General features: G+C 35.7%; 2 protein-coding genes across 2 annotated transcripts; one reads left to right on the top strand and one right to left on the bottom strand.

Annotated features, from left to right (window-relative positions):
* The first annotated feature begins 1,149 nt into the window (after positions 1-1,149).
* trmt6 (tRNA methyltransferase 6 non-catalytic subunit) lies at positions 1,150-9,945 on the top strand. The gene is made up of 10 exons (XM_073817041.1): positions 1,150-1,279; positions 1,365-1,474; positions 1,913-2,004; positions 2,090-2,173; positions 3,052-3,176; positions 3,388-3,713; positions 5,335-5,420; positions 5,718-5,820; positions 6,787-6,873; positions 9,194-9,945. Exons 1-10 carry the CDS (start codon positions 1,213-1,215, stop codon positions 9,371-9,373), a joined length of 1,260 nt encoding a protein of 419 aa, XP_073673142.1. The 5' UTR covers positions 1,150-1,212; the 3' UTR covers positions 9,374-9,945.
* Positions 9,741-14,208, bottom strand: chgb (chromogranin B). The gene is made up of 5 exons (XM_073853185.1): positions 13,952-14,208; positions 13,679-13,725; positions 13,495-13,588; positions 11,499-13,183; positions 9,741-10,223 (listed from the first exon to the last, which is right to left on the bottom strand). Exons 1-5 carry the CDS (start codon positions 13,995-13,997, stop codon positions 10,167-10,169), a joined length of 1,929 nt encoding a protein of 642 aa, XP_073709286.1. The 5' UTR covers positions 13,998-14,208; the 3' UTR covers positions 9,741-10,166.
* Positions 14,209-18,707: the final 4,499 nt, after the last annotated feature.

The raw sequence follows: 18,707 nt of genomic DNA, 5'->3' as shown, positions 1-18,707 counted from the left end.
GAAATGATAGGAAAATTAACGAATATAAACGAATAATGTCCGAAGAAGATGTCCTCTCCAGGTCACCGTACAAACGAGTCATTCGGGCTTAGAGCGATGTTTGCTGCCGCTTCAGTTCGTGCTTTACATGACTGCCCCCTACTGATCATGTCTTTCCTATGTCATTGTATTTTCCGTGTTCCCTTGGAATACACCGGCGTCACGCGAGACCACTTTACTTCCCGCGCGCATTTTAAATGGCCAGATCTGTAACAAACTTTTGGCATCTTTATTTTTAATGCCCTGTGAGGTTCGGTTCCAGAGATATTGGAACTTCAAAATGGCTTATTTCAGTGGTCAAAAACCAAATGTAGGTCAGTTTAAAAAAACGATACTACTTTGATGTTAAAATGGAATGTCTGAGGAACAAATAATGTTAAAACTGGAGATGTATCTTGTTTCTTTCTGTCAAGACAACTGCTTTGAACATACCAGTCTGAGTGCCATAAATATTCTTTTTTTTTTCAAGTTTGCGTGCCTGTAACTCAAGAAGTATTAAAGATATTACAATATGATTAGATTCTAGTTGTTAAACTTTTCTTTTGGAATATCAATTTTCAAGGCCTTACGTCATTCATTCCCTGAGGATCTCGATGAGGCTTAATTTAGTTGAATGTTACCCATTTTCAATGTCTAAAGAAGAAATAATGTTGAAATTAGAGTTGTATCTTGTTTCCCTCTATCAAAACAATTGCATAGAACATATTAGGGAACATATTTTACTAATATAACTGCCAATCCCTGTGTAAAAAAAATAAAAAATAAAATAATGATGCTGCAATCTTTCTGAAGTCATTTTTACCCCCCTGTAACTTGACTCTAAATCTAAGGTGAAAATTGCCATTTTGACCTCCCTCTACAAAATAGTGGGTTACTCAGTAAATATTCATCCATGACATTTAATATCTTGGCTTTCATCACTATACATGTCCATCTTTCCTCAGAATAAATATTAGCAAAATCAAAAATTTGAGCCGGGGTAGTTTTTGAAATTTGGTTGATTTGACACGGAATGACCCTAATGTAAAGACTAATGACAAAACATAAAATGGAGTTTAATATTCACACTTTGCTCCCGTTAAGTGCTTTCTGTGTATTTGATGTCTCAGGAAAGTGATCTTTGAGAAGCAGTGGTTCTTCTTGGACAAAGCAGTCGGGCAGCTGTATGGGACCATGTTTGAAATTGAAGCCGGCGGCTCACTCAAACTCAAGGCAACAAAACGCGCAGGAGACTCTATGGGTAATGGTGCTGTGGATTTGTGTTGTTATCTGTTGATTTATTTAATTTAATTATTTAAATATGCTTATCTTTTCTCCTGTCACAGATTCTAAGGAAGCAGGCCAGGATAACAGACATATAGTGGATGATGGCAGATCTCAGAAACTGACCAGAGATGATATTGAAACACTGAAAGAGCAAGGGTTAAAGGGCCAGGTATGTACTTAAGTTAAGTTTTCTAGCGATGCATGTTAACCGATGCAGTTATGCAATCAATTTAGTATTTTCTGGTCTTCAAATTTGACTTAAAGGATAACTATTGCCAAAATGGCAATATAGATATAAGTTTGTCTCGTTTACAGTAAAAAAAAAAAAAAACAGCCCAGGTTGCATTTTGGCAATAGTTATCCTTTAAGTCAGTCCTTCAATATGCAAGTCTATGGGATTTTTACCATTTAATTAATCACTGGTCAAATATTGTAAAGTCCAAAAATATTGTCCAGTCTTACAACCCAGATAAGCTTCTCTTATTAAAATGCAACAAAAAGAAAGGAGGAGGAATGGAAGTAATACTGGAAAAATTTTTTTGTTTTTTTAAGTATTCATATGTGGTTACAAATAAATTTGACACACGTTCTTTCATGTGTGTTTAAGGAGATTGTTCAGCAGCTCATAGACAACAGTACAACATTCAAGGACAAAACTGAATTTGCTCAAGAGAAATACATCAAGAAGAAAAAGAAAAAGTGAGTTCAAACCGTTTTTATTTCATATTTTATCAATCACATAAAAATATAACTATTAATAAGTGCTTTGCTTTTATGTATGCAGATATGAAAGTGACATTAAAATCCTGAAGCCCTCCACTCGACTCCTTGCCATGATGTACCACGGCAGAGAACCAGGAAAAATATGGTATGTGATAGGAATATTCTTATAGAAATAGTTCAGAGATATATATATATATATATATATATATATATATGTATGTATGTGTGACCCTGGACCACAAAACCAGTCATAAGGTTAAATTTGACAAAACTGAGATTTATACATCATATGAAAGCTCAATAAATAAGCTTTCTATTGATGTATGGTTTGTTAGGATAGGACAATATTTGGCTGAGATACATCTATTTGAAATCAGAAATCTGAGGATGCAAAAAAATCAAAAAGACTGAGAAAATCACCTTTAAAGTTGTCCAAATTAGGTTCTTAACAATGCATATTACAAATCAAAAATTACATTTTGATATGTTTACAGAAGGAATTTTACAAAAAATCTTCATGGAACATGAACTTTACTTAATTTCTTAATGATTTTTGGCATAAAAGAAAAATAAAAAATTTTGACCCATGCAATGTATTTTTGGCTATTGCTACAAATATACCCCAGCGACTTAAGACTGGTTTTGTGGTCCAGGGTCACATATTAGTACAGGGATTTCCAGACTTTTTGTCATTGAACCCCTTTAACCTAAAAATGTACTTTTAAAATGCATTGTCACTGTTCTGCAGTTTTATATTTATTTTAGTACTTCAACTTAGTTGTTTTATTTACATTTTTTTCATTAATTAAAAAAAATGTTAATAGTTTTCGATAGCATTAACAACACTGCAAAATCACATGCAAATGAACAAAATATGTAATTATTTTTGGAAAAAGAATTGTGTTTTAATCATTTATTTTGCATTTTTATGATTTCGTAGTTTGGAAAACTCTGTTCTAGTACATTTGGAAATATAAATTTATACTATATTGTAATTTTTTATTTTTTTTTAATTTTTTTTAGTCACCTGCGGTATGACACATTGGCTCAGATATTGACTCTGGGAAACATCCACGCCGGCAGTAAAATCATTGTTTTTGAGACCTGCGCTGGACTTGTGTTGGGTTCAGTGATGGAGAGAATGGGAGGTAATTACACTTCTCTTTAAAGAATAGATCATGCAAAAATCATTTACTCACCGGTATGAGTTTCTTTCTTCTGTTGAACGTAAGCTATTTTGAAGAATATGGGTAACCAAACAGTTGGTGGCTTGCATAGTATGACAAAAGATACTATGGAAGATATTGGGGACCATCAACTGTTGATCCTGATGATGATTCAGATGTTTCCATTTGTCAGGTTTTGGCTCAGTGATTCAAATGTATCCCGGTGGAGGCCCAACAAGAGCCGGCATGGAAAGCTTTGGCTTCCCGTCACACTTTCATGAGACGCTCCATGATTTCCCTTTATGCAAAGTTAACGCTCTGCTAGCGGGAACCCTGGATCTGTCAGAGAAGGACGCAGACTCTCAGGCCAATGGCAGCGGGAATGGACGATCCGAGTCTGCTCAGGAAACCTCAGGTGTATCCGAGGAGAAGAATTCAGAACCTCAGAGTGTGGAGGTCAGCATCGACCCACAAGAAGAAATTAAGAGAGCAGAGAGAGAAAAACTGCGAGAACAGAGGGTATGATTTTTCCATTGACATTTACATGCATGTATCGCATCATGGTTGGGTGTTTCTGGAACCACTTTATGTTACAGAGTTTTTTTTTATTTTTTATTATGATTATTGTTAAAAAATGAGGGGGAGGAAAAAAACATAACATACATCAGGAAGAAACATCATGGAAACTGTCTTGGAGACCTTTTCCATGCCTTCATCATAAATCTTTGCTGCTTTTGCTTTTGTTGTTTGTACACTGTAAAAAGTTTTCCCCAGTTTCAACTTAAAAACTTAAGTTTAGCGGCTGCCTTAATTTTAAGTTAAATCAACTTAAAACTACAAGTCATTTCAACTCACAACAATAAAATGAGTTAAAATGACTTTGAAGTTGATTTAACTTAGAATTTTTAAGGCAGCTGATGAACTTAAGTTTTTAAGTTGAAAGTGGTGAAAACTTTTTACAGTGTAAGTGCAAATCTGTTTAAAACTCAGTTTTAAAGAATATTAATGTAATTTAAATCATTCAAAATATTAATGATTACTAAAAAACATTATATGATTATTTAAACAAAAGCCATATAAACACACAATCACCAATTTATTATATTTAGTCAAAGACCAAAACTTTACATTTTGAAATTAAAAATTGTAAAATTTGTAAAAAATATTTAAACAAAAGGCTAATAAAGCACAAACTATTTAAAACTGGACTGTATATGATCGAAGCCCAAAACTTTTAACTTTAAAATATAAATGTCATTTAAATCATAATAAATAAATATAAACTACCAGTCAGATGTTTTTGACAGTAAGATTTTTAGTTTTTAAAGAAGCCTGCATTCATTTGCATTCTAAGTACAGCAAAAACTATATAAAAATTGTAAATGTTTTTACTATTAAAAATAACTGTTTTCTATTTTAATATATTTTAAAATGTATTTTTTTCAGTGATTTCTAAGCTGAATTTTAGCATCATTACGCCAGTCACATGATCCTTCAGAAATCATTGTAGCATCCTTGCTAAATAAAATATTTAATTTCTTCAATTTCTTTCCTAAAAAAAAATAATAAATAAAGAAATATATATACGCTGACTTAAAAATATACAGATTCCAAGCTTTTGAATGTTATAGTGTATAATGTTACAAAAGCTTTTTATTTTAGATAAATGCTTCGGATCTTTCTATTCATCAAAGAATCCTGAAAAAAAAAAAACTTTTATATTTATTAAATATTAATGTGATATTAAAAAAGGTATTTTTACAAACACATTAACAAACAAAAACAAATTAAATTCAAATAAGATTTTATTATTATTAATATTATTAATTTCTTTATGTTGTACCCAAATTACTACTGCCCCTTAGTAACATTTTGCCCTTTTGAGTGTTTTCAAAAGCCTACTTAGTTGCCAAGGAGACAAAAAGTTTAAAAGAAGAGCAGCTTGAGGTGAAATGTGTGAAAGGAGATGTGTGAAGAAAACAAAACAAGCAAAAACAGACTTCTTGTGTGATCCCTGTATATAGACTGCTGAACATTGTTAGTAGGATAATTTCACTACTCGGGGTGGAAAAACAGTCTTTTAAAAGTGTTTCTAAAATTTTACACACATTTAATATATTTGGTCTTTCTAATCTTACAGGCTCAAGAGAAAAAGGTGAAGATGGAGGAGAAGAGGAAGAAGTTAGCTTCAGCTGCCGCTTTGTTAGAGGGCAGAAATGCAGATGGGTATGGTTTGTTGTCAAAAAATAATAAAATCAGTAATGAATGTGCTTTTTATATAGATAAATGATTATTTAACTCTATTGTCCAGCCCTAAATGCATTTAAAACTCATAAACATCAAATCTCTTGGTAGTTCGTAACATGATTAAGTGTGCATTTTGTATATGATTTCTGTTAATGTTAGTGGTGTATTGATTAGTCTTGTCATATTATATTTTGTGTTGATTTTTAAGATGTATATGCAGTCTTCCAGCAATTTATCTAATTAATATGAGGAAACTGCTTGAAATGTTTGTTTCAGGTTGGTGATCGCTAGTCGCTTCCACCCCTGTCCTGTGTTAATGGGTCTGCTGAAGTTCGTAGCACCATCACGGCCCTTCGTAGTCTACTGCCAGTACAGAGAGGTAAAACAGATTGGTTTGACAAGTGTTGTTAAAGAGGCAATGCAGCCAAACATGTTATTTAGCAATATATGTCAAAATGTCTGGTGAAGTAGATTTTGCCAGTTGTTGTCAAGTTCACAGAAGGCCTGGAAAGTACCATAAATCATAGAGTGCAATTGCTTTAAAGAGGTCCTATTTTGCTTTTTTACTTTTTGAATTTTAGCCAGTGTGTGGTGTGTATGTTTGGGCATAAAAAACATCAACAAAGTTACAAATCTCAAAGTCCACTCCAATGGGAGATATTTAGTTTTTTTTTAAAAAATCCCTTTTCAAGAACTACAACGAACGGCTCCTTTGGACTACAGCGTTTGTTTTTGAGATGCGAACCTGTGTGTGTGTGTGTGTGTGTGTGTGTGTGTGTGTGTGTGTGTGTGTGTGTGTGTGTGTGTGTGTGTGTGTGTGTGTGTGTGTGTGTGTGTGTGTGTGTGTGTGTGTGTGTGTGTGTGTGTGTGTGTGTGTGTGGTTTTTTTTTAAGAAAAATATCCATATTTAAAATTTAAGAATCACTTTAATCTAGCTTGCGCTAACAGTTGTACACGGAACATGCTACATTGGGAAGGGGCGTGGCAGGACTGAAACACCATCCAAGCTGTTCGCCAATGGGAATGCAACGCAGTGGGACTGCTAACCAATCACAACACATTTCGTTTTTCGGAAGGCGGGCCTTCATCAAACCTGGAACTAATCGAGCCATTTGTACCAGTCCCGGGGAGAAAGCTATTGTAATAATGTAAATTATGTGAAAAATACTGCGCTTTTTGAACCACCAAGCATGAGACCGTGTTCTAGTGCACCCCAAAACAAAAAAAAAGACTTTTGTAAAAGAGCATAACAGGGCCCCTTTAAAAACATTTGTATATCCAATTTATGTCAAGTGTTTTAATAACTGCTTTCTGTGATATTTATTGTCTGGTCTCTTTTGAACAGCCACTGATTGAGTGCTACACAAAACTCAGGGAACAAGGAGGAGCAATCAGTCTCAGATTAACAGATTCCTGGCTCAGGCATTACCAGGTAATTCTTTACTTCATTTTCCATTTAGTCTACAATTCAAAAGTTTTTTGTTTTTCAAAAGAAATTAATAATTATATGTATTAAGGATGCATTTAATGAATTAAAAGACAGACTTCTTATTTTAAACAAATGTTGTTTCTTTGAACTTTATATTAATCCTGAAAACATTAATGACCATTTCCACAAAAATATTAGGCAGCACAGCCATTTTAATTATTGATATTAATAATTGATAGGTATGCACTGAATGTTCGGCAACCAAAATTATACGTCCGAAAATAGCAAAAAAAAAAAAAAGCTCTTTCGATGTTCGTCCGAATAAGCAAAAAGGCCAGATAAATTATACTGAACAATGACGTGACGCGATCAAATAGAGGTGTGCACTAATGCAGCAAACATTTTGGCAGTGTGGAAGCATTTAAAACTGTCCGAGAAAGACACAAATCATTACAAGCACCAACAGCACGAGACTGTTTAGTATGTCTTCCATGAGAAGAGAAAGGGTGGTTGTTGCTGGTTACTGTATGATGACTGAAATTGCAAAATGGCCATTTACCATTAGTAAATAAACTACAGAACGTTATGTTGTCTAATACACGCACAAATTGTATTTACTCTGACAGCGCTGCACAAGCTTGTTAGCCAGGCTTCAAAGTCCAAAGCGCGAGGGAAATCTGCCTGATGAGAATCATTCATAAATCTGCTGCTGTCAGCAAAAAGTAGTACTGAGTTCTTCTTGCGGGTTTCCGCCAAAATAATTTTACTGTTGTTCTGTAAAATAAAGTAACACGAAAAATAATGGTAACAATCATTACAACAGCTCTATTAATACATTTATTATAACATTCTCCTTTTCTCAGTAAGGCTGCATTTATTTGTGCATTAAAAACACGTCTGATTTAAGAAGGGGGGCTTAAAAATGGCCAAAGAATATAATTTTACTTATTAATTTTAAGTTAAATTGTGCTTTGTTGATAGGTTATAATGTCTACTAGAATGTTAAAAATGTTCAGTGTTAAGTAAGTATTTTTAAATAGTTTGGTAATAGATTTTTTTCTTTAAAAAGCAAGACAAAACTGTAAAAAGCAAATATTGGCTATTTAATTTATGCAATGGTGAAAAAAATTGGCAAAATACATAGGGAAAAAACAGGAAAAACTGTGTTCGGTAGTCAGGCGTCAGCCCAGTGTGTAATTTTGTTTGGCTTTGGCCAATAATTGTTATTTCACTGCATCCCTAATAATTGTTACTTTAGCAGCAAAGCAGCATATTACAGGGTTTCCGCGGGGCATTAAAAGTCATTAAATTGATTTTGCGAAAATTAAGGCCTTAAATGGCATTAAAAAGCATTATATTGTTTTATACGGGCATTAAAACTTTAGATATTGTTGAAGAAACAAATATCACCAATTTATCTAGAATATAGCCTGTATAATTAATGACTTTGATTCACTGTCGCAAAGTATGATAAACACAGAACCAGTTTGGTAATTGCTTCTGACCGGTCCAAAATTGTGTTACACAGACTTTTTAAGAGTGGCCAGTTTTAGCCTCTAAGAGTTTGAAGTTTCAGAATTTTTTTCTGTTCAAATCTGATGATATTTGAAATTTGGAAATCTGCAAATAAATGCTGACATTTTAAGCGGTCTCCTGATCCATTTCTAATTATGTTCAGCAGAGTAATATATGTTTATTGTTGCCTCATTGTAAGACCGCATAAACAAATGCATTATAATATACACGCATTCATACACAGGCGTGTTAGTTATTGGTTGTGTATGGGATTAAAAATGTTAGAAAGGGCATTAAAAAGCATTAAATAAGATTTGAAAATCCTGCAGAAACCCTGTATTAGAATGATTTCTGAAGGATCATGTAACACTGAAGACTGGAGTAATAATCCTGAAAATTCAGCTTTTCATCACAGGAATGAATTACATTTTAAAATATTTTTAAATAAAAAAAACTTTTCAGTTTTCAATTGTAAAAATATTTTACAATATTACTGTTTTTACTGTATTTTTCAAATGAATGCAGCCTTAGTGAGTGTTAAAAAACATTTGAACAGTAGTGTACATCAGGTTTAAAAAAAAAAAAAAAAAAATGTATTCTTTATTTTATTTACTGACAAAAAAAACTATGCTAAAACTTGCATTGTCACGGTTATGTGTTTAATTTCCTTTTTTATTCTATTTCCAGCAAAAATTGTGATATAATTGCTATTATATAAGATGACTCATGCTCTGAAATAAGATTTGGGTAACACCACACACCCCTAGAAGGCTTTGATGACTTATTCACTTTTCTATAATTGTTCCAGGTGTTGCCCAACCGGACTCATCCAGTGCTGCTCATGAGTGGAGGTGGAGGGTATCTCCTGTCCGGAACCACAGTCGCTTCAGGCGCTGCCAAAGCTAGGAATCCACACAAATCGGAGGAGCCTGTTGCCAAGAGGCAGAAACTGGATGAGATTAGTTCATCATGTGACAGCTCTGCCTAGGCAATTAGTTTAGTTTAACTTATTTAAGTGAGAAGAAACCAAATCAGTGTTGGACTCACACATTCAGGCAGTGCTTTATTCTCTTTACGAGTTGCACGACTTTATTATTCAAAGTCTGTTGACTACTGTTTTTGCATTTAAGATTTGCATTTAAGAGCTATAGAAATGTTCTCAATCTTATTTATTTATTTTTTTAGCAAGATGCGGAGGAAATAAAGTGCGCTGCTTTATCGGCATCCTCTGCACTTGGCGAATGACCAAGTTTTGCTCACAAAATGCATCATTGCACAAGTATGTTTATCTAATTAAATTTTTTTTTCAAAAGGCTTCCAGTCTCAAAACACAAATAATAACCACATTCATCAGCTTTGGTCCCATAATTACACATTTTATTAAATGCAAACAATCAAGAATGCAGAGGTTCTATTGAAGGCCATAAGGAACAACAGCAATTTTAAGTAGCATGCTCTTAAATGCGTCAAATGGTCAAACAGTACATGGACATTTTGTTTTTATTTTATGTTATTTTAGAATATTTTAGAATGTAATAAAAAGAGAAATAATTGACATGACATTATCAACTTGGTTTTGCCTTTTATAGACTCTCTTGTTTCTCAGACTCTCACATTAAACACTCACTTACACTAATAACAAAAGTCTAATGCAGTTGTAATCAGGTACGACATATAATAATGCATTCATCTAAAGCAGCCGAAGAAAGCACACATAAAGCTGATGGAAAATCAAATCGGGCAGCACAGGAAGATGGTGTCTCAGCTGATTCTAGGAATGGTTAAGTTGTCTCTTTCATCTGTTGATCTGCAGAGGCCAGTTTCTCAAGTTCTTTTAACTGAAAGAAAAGAACAAGATTTAAATGCAGTGTTTATGCTTCATAACTTTTAAGTGATGCTTAAAAACGATTGCCTTAATCAATCCCCAGAGTTGTTTTCTGTGTGTATGCAATCATTGCACTCAGCCATAAACTGGGTTGTTTCTTTATGAATGCTCTAGTCAGTGAAAAGTTACCTGTAGTTATACAATATCCCTGTCATGATGAGGAATGAAGCTCTCAGCACATCCCTCTACACGCTTAAGTTAATGCAATATTTTTAGTTTGCAGGCATATCAGATAACTCCGATATCCTTGTAATAGGACAACATTTAGCTTAAGTAGTCACCGGAGAGACATTGATGCTGGAAGGTTATTGCTACTTTTTGGTGCAGCTACAGTTGCATGTACTAAAAAACTGAAAGGAATTACAATCTACCCACGTCCCGTCTTAGTCACTCAGCCTATCCATGTTGAAGTCTAGCAAGCCGAGATATAAAAAAGCTACTTCAAGCGGAAAATCTGGCCTTGTTTTTTTAAGAGCTTCATGAAGCAAGTCTTGATTGTGTTGATGTCGTCCTTTGCTTGCAGTGCATCCCTGTCTAGTCCTAAATGACATAGGTCAGTGAAAGCTCTTTATTCCCATTTGTAACAGATCATGTAGACTTTACGGCTCAGTGAGGCCATTTGTTAAACTGAGGTTGAGAAACCTAGTGCAGAGGTCTTCAACCCTGCTCCTGGAGTCCCACTGTTTAGATCCAGCCATAATCAAACACACCTGAGGATTGCTTGAAAATCACAGGCAGGTGTGTTGTAGCAGGTTGGAAATAAGCTGTTCAGGCAGTGGGTCTCCAGAAGTAGGTTTGAAGACCTAGTCCAGCTTAACTCTTCAGGACAGCGGCACTCCAGGACTGACGTTGCCTATCCCTGACCTAGTGCATTGGTCCCCAAACCATTCCCACTATCCCCAACAGTGCATGTATTGGATATTTCTTATTTGACACACCCAATTTTCAGGACTTTGCATCTCCACAAGCAAGTTTATGAGTTGAATCAAAATAGGGAGATGTACTGGGGCAGTAACTTTAAAGATCTTAATATCTTTAAGTAGTAACATGTACCCTTAAGGTAGTGCTATGAACCTTTTAGGGGTACAGAGAGATCCCTTTACGGCAGGGGTCACCAAACGGCTCTGTCCTGCAGAGTTTAGCTCCAACCCTAATCAAAAATTCCTGAACCAGGTAATCAAGGTTTTACTAGGTGTACTTGAAACAGGATTAAACAATCAGACTGTACCTCTTCTGGTGTGAGAAGCTTCTGTTGGGGGACATCCTTTTCCTCCTCGAGTGACTCCTCCTGAGAAATCAGGCCTCTTTTGTACCGGAGGGTCTCTGCGAGGTCCTCTAGTTTGCGGTAGGGGTGCTGATCAGTACTTTCACCCACCTTGTCACTTCTTTTGTACCAGGATGGATGGTAGTATCCTCTGTAAATCCATGGGGAGCGCTTCTCATAGACGTCGCCTTTGTTAAGTAGACGTTCCTCTAACTCATTCTTCTTCTTTGTTAGGTACCTCAGTGCTGCCTCCCTGTCCTGATTTTCTTCAGCCGAACTCTGGTGTCCATTCTTTAGCTTGTCTTCCTCCTCTTGTCTGGTTAAGGGATGCCTCTTTTCATTAATCTCATGGGCAATTTCCTCTTCTTCCTCCTTTTCAGGTGAATGGCGCTTGAGAGCATCATGAAGACTGTGAGTCTTCTCTGAAATTGGTTTATCTTCATCTTCAAGCTCTATGGAGTCACCACGCTTGTGGTGCTGCTTTTTGTAGTGAAATCGTTGTGGGGGCTTCCAGATTCTTTTTTCCACTTCCTCACTCTCTTCAGAGTCCTCATACCTTTTTTCCAGAGGTCTATCCTCGTAATCTTCTTCAGCTGAATCTCGTTTGTGGTGCTTCTTATGGTGGTATCTATGGGAGGGTTTCCAGTATCGTTTTGCAATATCCTCATCTACCTCTTCTGAATCTTCAGACCTCTTTAAGTCCTCATTAAGTTGCTCATTCAGCAAGTCTTCATTTGGTTTGTAGTGCCCACCATCCCCATGGCTTCTCTTGCGGCTGTAGCTTGGGAAGTCTTCTTGACTTCTGTCATAGTCTGGTTCTTCAAAATCCTCATTCTCACTCCGTTTGTGGTGCTTTTTCTTGTGGTGGTATCTATGTGATGGCTTCCAGATGCGCTTCTCTCTTTCCTCGCTCTCCTCGTCCTCTTCTTCTCCATCCCCGTGGTTTCTTTTGTGGGTGTAACTTGGGAAATCTTCTTGGCTTCTATCAAAGTCCGGCTCTTCGCGTTTTTCTTTGCTGGTCAGAAGATGACTCCTTTTGTATTCATACAAAGGGAATTCCTCCTGGCTGCGCTCCTCATCAGGATTATCACGCTTGTAAAGAATGGAAAAATGTCTCTTCTGGGGAAATTCCTCTTGGCTTCTTTCATCATCAGGATCTTCTCGTTTATACTTGTTGCCTCTTTTATAGAAACTTGGGAACTCTTCCTGACTTCGTTCATCATCCACTTCATCACGCTTTTCCTTGAGTCTTCTTTTCATAAAACTTGGGAACTCTTCCTGGCTCCGTTCATCATCAAATTCATTGCGTTTTTCTTGGATTCTTCTTTTAATGAAACTTGGGAACTCTTCCTGGCTCCGTTCATCATCAACTTCATCATGTTTGTCTTGGATTCTTCTTTTCATAAAACTTGGGAACTCTTCCTGGCTACGTTCGTCATCCATTTCCTCACGCCGTTCTTTGATTTTTCTTTTAACAAAACTTGGGAACTCTTCCTGGCTACGTTCGCCATCCAGCTCCTCACGTTTGTTAGCTTTGAGAAGATCTTCAATGAGTTCCTCCTCCTTGACTTTAGACTCTCCTCTTGGTTTTTTAAGCTCCTCTTGAGCCAGTTGTTCCTCATTTTTCACAACCGAGGAATGACCTGATCCTAAACTCATGGAAAGATACAAAAGGGCAAAAAAAACATGCAAATGACTCATAACTCATTTTCACTCCATTGCTTATACACTGCATGAATACATCCTATTATTCCACAGAGTGAAATCACTGACCCGTAACTGTCTCATCCACCAAGCACGATGTACTGAGTTTAGAAACTGTGATGATAATGTAGTCTGACTGTTCTCACATTATGTCTAAATGATATATTTAATGGATTTAGATGTGAGACCAAACAGAGTTATGCTAGAAGAATTCTCTAATGAAGCAACACAGTATGAACAATGCAAAGTAACATACCTGGTGTAAGAATGTTTTTGCAGTCTGGATGCAGTGGAGTATCATCAGTCTTATACAGCGCCTTCGAAAGGATGTGAACTAAACACTGGGTGAGCTGAAATCAAAGTATGTACTTTAACCAAAAGGAGTGCAACAATAAATGCATTGGGTTTTTTCTCTTACAGACATATAAGCTACAACATACCAGGTCTTCTCTTCGGCTGTTCTGCTCAACTGGTATGGACTCTCCATCTGGGATAGTAAAAGCCTTGAATTATATTTGTGCAAATTGCAATGCAAAACCTTATTCATATCGACATCACCAATTAGCCATACGTTTTACTCGTCCAAAAACCGCTTCAAGAAAATTACCATCGTGATCTCCTGTTTGTTCCGCAGCAAACTGCCTTGTCGCTGACCGTGGTGCTGAAATGATTTATGCAGTGATTCTTTATGTACATGATAGTGTTTCACTTACCTGCAGCGAAGAAAACAACCAAGCAGACCAAAGCCGCAAACTTCATGATGCACAGATGTTTTCTCCTCCTAATGCTATCCGGAACAGCTTTTGTCTTCTTTGCCGTCTCAAGCAGCAGAGAGGAGCTCCGTTCCGCGTGCTGCAGCTCGGAGCGCGGGCTGCGTCTGTTTTGAGCTGACTGTGGGACACGCAGGGTCGTGCTCGTGAGTTCGTGGGTTGCTTACGTCACGCCTAAAGTGAATTCTTAATTAGACCCCCACTTTAATTATTTTTTCTGATCTTCCATTATAACCTATGTATGATATTGAAGAGTTGGCTGTCATAACTGTGTCAATATCGCATTCTAGTCTATGAGTTTTAGTTCTGAGTTATATAACACACTGTAGAATAGAACGGGGCAAGTTGTCACATGGTCTTATGTGGTACATTTCAATCCAGTGATATTGTGAATTTAGTCACAAGGAAAATATAATACCAACAACTCAATAAGAAGTGATTTAATCACTGCAAGCGTCTACAGTGCAATATTATTCTTTCAATTAATTGCTTATTCTCTCTGAATATTGCTTATTCTAATCTCCTTTGAAATCGGACAGAACGTTGCGCAACTCTTAAGACGCCCACTGCATTCATGGATCGTGTGTCATGAGGAAACTGCAAACTAATGTTTGGTGCAGGTGCTCAGAGTTTTAGCATGAGGATTGCACCTGGGATGCTGTAGTTGCTGTGGTAACGGGACCGTACGGGGCAGTCGGAGTTTATCAGAAATGCAGAATTTTAAAAGAGGGGCTTTGATTTATCATCTACACAAGCAGAGAAAGGAAAGAGCCCCATTTTAGCCTGCCAAAACCAGGAGTGGCGATGTTTACGCGTGAGAAGGGTTAGTAATTTGCATTTTTCATTTCAATGAAGGAACGGACAGCAAGTGTAATTATAGATGATTTCATTACGTCCTCCAAATGTAATATTTCAAAGTTTAAATATGCAAATGAGGCATTATATGCGCTAATTTGCATACAATTCTAGAACAAAAATCTAAACACTGGATGAAGTCCGTTTCAAAATTCTTGTTTAATTTTTTTGACATATTAGGGTCAAAAGGGTTGATTTTGGGTATCTCATTATGTCACTTCATAATTTAGAAAAAGACAGGAAACACAATTTTTTTTTTTTTTTTTACCATTTTTTGAGAAATAAAATGTATAAAACCAAGCAAATGAAGTATGAACAAATCCCGCTGTAAAAACCTTCTGGATATAGACAGGAATAAAAATGCAAAGTTTGGTGTGTGTAAGTGGAGATTTATGGCTCAGTGTAGGAGAAAAAAACTCATTTTGAGAAAACAGCCTTTAAAAATATGTATCGTAATTGAAATCTGTTGACACAAATAGATAAAGTGCTATAAAAGAAACACTTAAGAGTGTCTTTTGTATGTTTTCTTTCCACTAGTCTGAAAAAACACTTTATGAAAAACCAAAAAGCCCCAAATCTCAAATTTGACAGGTGCATGAAAAAACATTTTTGCCTGCAGTGTCTCCCCTTAATCATGAACACACTGGTTTGTAGTGCAAACAGTTTTACCGTTTACTGCACGTTGTTATTTTTCTGGTTGTTATTTCTCCATATAATGGCTAAAGAACCGGAAGTCTCACCCATAGGGTTAAAAGTTACATGTGTTCTATGTTGTTTGTTGGCCTTATTTAGTAGTCATATAACAAAACATCTGCTTTATTATCAGTGTAACTGCATATTTGAAGTTTATTAAACTTCAGATTTCCCATATCATCTATTAGTGTGTTTACACTAACGTTACTAAAATTATAAAATAATTATTCACATTAAAGTTTAGTCATTTACTCTTACATTCACCACTTACAGTGCATTTGTGATTCTAAACATAACATCCTCATTCGTATTTCTAGCTTTATCTGAATTGAGTTTGATTGACAGGCGATCTGGCCAATCATAACGCTGAATCTGCCATTTTGTCCGACGAACAAACCAGACAGGAGAGTAGATTTAACGGACGTGGCCATTTGTAAATTTTATGTGTCTGGCCTCTGGTCCCTGGTGTCAAGGAGGTGTGTCTCTTCTGGTCATATCTGAAGCAGTTTGTGATATAATACCATTTTAAGCAACTGTATGTATGTTTTCTTTACCTTGAAATACGAGTTATTCTGACTTCTAATGAGGCCATTGTAAATTGTATGGGTCAGGCTTCTGTTCTTATCGGTGTCCAGCTATTTTTAGCTTTTCAAAACGGCTCATTTTGCTACTTGATATTGCTAATTGGTTAGTCTTACCATATTATTTTAATGTAATCTTAATTATGAGCATGGTTTGTAGTGCAAACAGTTTTACCATTTACTACACATTGTTATTCTTCTGTTTATTTTCATATAGCAGCTAATGAACCGGAAGTGTCACCCATAGACTTCCGCAATAATGAAAAAGGTGGTATCATTTTAAACATTTATCTGTTTTTTTTTTAAGAAAACATCTGCTTTATTATAAATGTAACTGTGTATTTAAAGTTTATTAAACTACATATTTTCATATCATCTATTAGTGTGTTTACATGGTCACTAACATTACTAACATTAGAAAATATAATTATTCACATTAGAGTTTAGTCATTTACTCTTACATTCATCATTTACAGTACATTTGTAATTATAATGTAACAAACATAACATCAGCCATTGTATTTCTAGTACTTTGTATTTCTATTTCTAACCAATCCTAATGCCAAATCTGCCATTTTTTCTGACAAACAAACCAGATGGGAGAGAATATTGACCTCGATTGACATGAACTTGAAAAATGCTGTGTATTGGTGTCTTTTTGTGGTTGAAACAAGATACCTTCCGATGTTCATTCTTGTTTATTTTGTGCTATAATGCTGCCTTCATGTGCTATCGTAATTATGGTAAATACCAAAATCCGACATCGAAATTGCACATGAACACCCACTCACGTTGTAATTTCCACTGGAAAGCTCGAAATTTTTTATGATACCCGAGTTGCCGAGATGGGATAAACTTTGACCTTTCAACATGGCGGACAGCAACGAAACTATACTGAATGGTAAACATTGCATGATGTTAAAAGTAAAAAAAAAAAAAAACTTATATAGGCTATATAAAATATATATACTTAAATAGGCTTATATAAAAACTTATATAGGCTAGCTAAAACAGAACCATTAGTTAGTATTGTCTTTAAAAAAAACTATACTATTCATGATCAATAAGATATAGGCTACAGCCTATCATTTATTGTTTGCGTTTTGATGCATCCTCTTCTTCCTGCAGCAGATGCATTAGGGAGTTTATAACCGTTTTAAAACTTTTACCCAAATAGCATGTGAGAACAAATTCCGAGTCCGCCATGTTTCTCTTCACTACGACAACAAAAGCACCTGAACACGACACACCGGTAATTTCCACTTCACAAGTGGAAAGCATCATCTTTCCCATATCACATGAAGGCAGCATAATTAGTAAAGAGGAAGAGATGATTGGTTAACGTGCCACATGATCCGAGGCACTACAGCGATCTGTCACGACAAATTGAAGAGCCACAAAACGGTATTTATTGTTTGAATTCCTTAATAAATTACAAATTTTGAAAGCTGAGACTTTGTTTTATACCATACCATTTTTTGTTTTCATACTTGTTGGATGTAGCAAAAGTAAGACCAGGGGGTGGTTTTTTGTGAAGGGTCAATTAAGTTTTAACATTTATTTTAAACTGAGATAATGACTGTTAATACTTTAACTCCCGGTTTCACAGACATGGCTTAAGCTTAGTCCTTGACTAAAATGTAAGCCTGAGCTGTTTCAACTGAAAGAAACTGAAAGAATATATCAATTCCTTTGTTTTGTCTCAAGATGCACACCAGTAATGTTTTTTTCTAACGCACGTTTATAAACATAACTTAAATGTCTTGATTGAACTATGTCCTAATCCTGGTTTAGGCTAAGCCCTGTCTATGAATTTTTAAAAGTTAAGCAAAATATTTTCTTAATAAATCAAAATGTGTTTCCTATGAGTAGTAAACTTGCTATTTGGCATTGCACCTGAAATATGTGATATCTGCCTGAGTTATGATACTATCAGGCTGGCTCTGAGAAGCATTGATAGATGTCTTTTAATTAAAGACAGCATAATGGGTCTCATGAATAAATAAGTGATAATTACATAGCCCTGTCTGACTATTCTCACCATACTAATGGATTTCAACATGCGCTATTGCTTTACGTTATAAACCGGAGCATGCAGCAAGTAATATTTGTAGCGTTCCAGTATTATCATATTTATTGCCATCTCTCTCCCTCCCTGGGGAAAATCCGGACCTCTGGCATGCTTAGGAAAAGATAACACAACATATCCATCATCTTGTGAAGCTCGAATGCAATGAATTATACAGACATCTCGCCTCTAAAGCCGAAATCCCTGTTCATTATTTATTCAGTCAAAAAAAGAGTGAAGAGTCATTGCTGCGTATATGTAGACACGATAAACAGGGAGAATAAGGTGCAGGGTGCAAAATGTACCTATAGTTCATACTAGCTGATTTACTAATTGATTTGAGCTCAGATGGGTCCCTAGAATATTGTCAGGTTTGTTTGGCTTTAATCAAAGTCATTTGCATGCAGAAACAAAAGGCAGCGACCAGCAAAATATTGTGCACTTTAAGAGGATCTTTTTTGGATCCTCTGCATCATAAAACCAGCTATATTGCTGACTTTAT

Source organism: Garra rufa, chromosome 13, assembly GCF_049309525.1.
Source record: "Garra rufa chromosome 13, GarRuf1.0, whole genome shotgun sequence".
NCBI classification, from domain to species: Eukaryota; Metazoa; Chordata; class Actinopteri; order Cypriniformes; family Cyprinidae; genus Garra; species Garra rufa.
This window is presented reverse-complemented; position numbering and strand designations above follow the sequence as displayed.